The 519-nt window shown below is 49.1% G+C and overlaps 1 protein-coding gene across 1 annotated transcript in view; it reads right to left on the bottom strand.

Annotated features, from left to right (window-relative positions):
- Nucleotides 1-204: 204 nt before the first annotated feature.
- Nucleotides 205-519, bottom strand: part of EMH_0091330 (uncharacterized protein) — a gene marked incomplete at both ends in the record, with an annotated part of 1,506 nt that continues 1,191 nt past the window's right edge. The window contains one exon of the mRNA XM_013501715.1: nt 205-395. Within this exon, the coding sequence (XP_013357169.1) occupies nt 205-395 (191 nt within the window). The remainder of the gene's footprint in view (nt 396-519) is intronic.

Raw genomic sequence — 519 nt, 5'->3', positions numbered from 1 at the left:
TATATATATATATATATATATATATATATATATATATATATATATATATATATATGTATATATATATATGCAGCAGCAGCAGCAGAAACAGCAGCAGCAGCAGCAGCAGCAGCAGCGTTGGCTTGAGAACAGTCTCAGTGTGTGTTTTCTTTGTGTGTACCTCTATATATGTGAGTGCATCCTGTAGCGTATCCCGTAGTTCAGCTAATCCCTCTTCAGCTGGAGCAGCAGCAGCAGCAGCATCTGCTGCTGCTGCTGCTGCTGCAGGGGAACCAGTGGTGTGCTGCTGCGTGGATCGTCGATCCCGCGCAGCCTGGGCGATCCCAGCCAGGGTCCTGGGGGGCTGCCCCAGCCTCTGGCTGCCTGTAAGCCTCGCGGGGAGCTGAGCTCTCTCTCTGTAGTCTGCGGGATACACCATAAACTCACGCAGAGTCTCCTCGCTGCTAAAACTAAATATCTCTTCTCCATATAACACCAATAAACACCTCAAACCCTTCACAAGCTCCCCACGACGGACTG

This window comes from Eimeria mitis, genomic scaffold (assembly GCF_000499745.2).
Source record: "Eimeria mitis Houghton genomic scaffold, Emh_scaff7400, whole genome shotgun sequence".
In the NCBI taxonomy this organism is placed as follows: Eukaryota; Apicomplexa; class Conoidasida; order Eucoccidiorida; family Eimeriidae; genus Eimeria; species Eimeria mitis.
The sequence above is the reverse complement of the archived record's forward strand: the minus strand, read 5'-3'. Positions and strand labels throughout refer to the sequence as shown.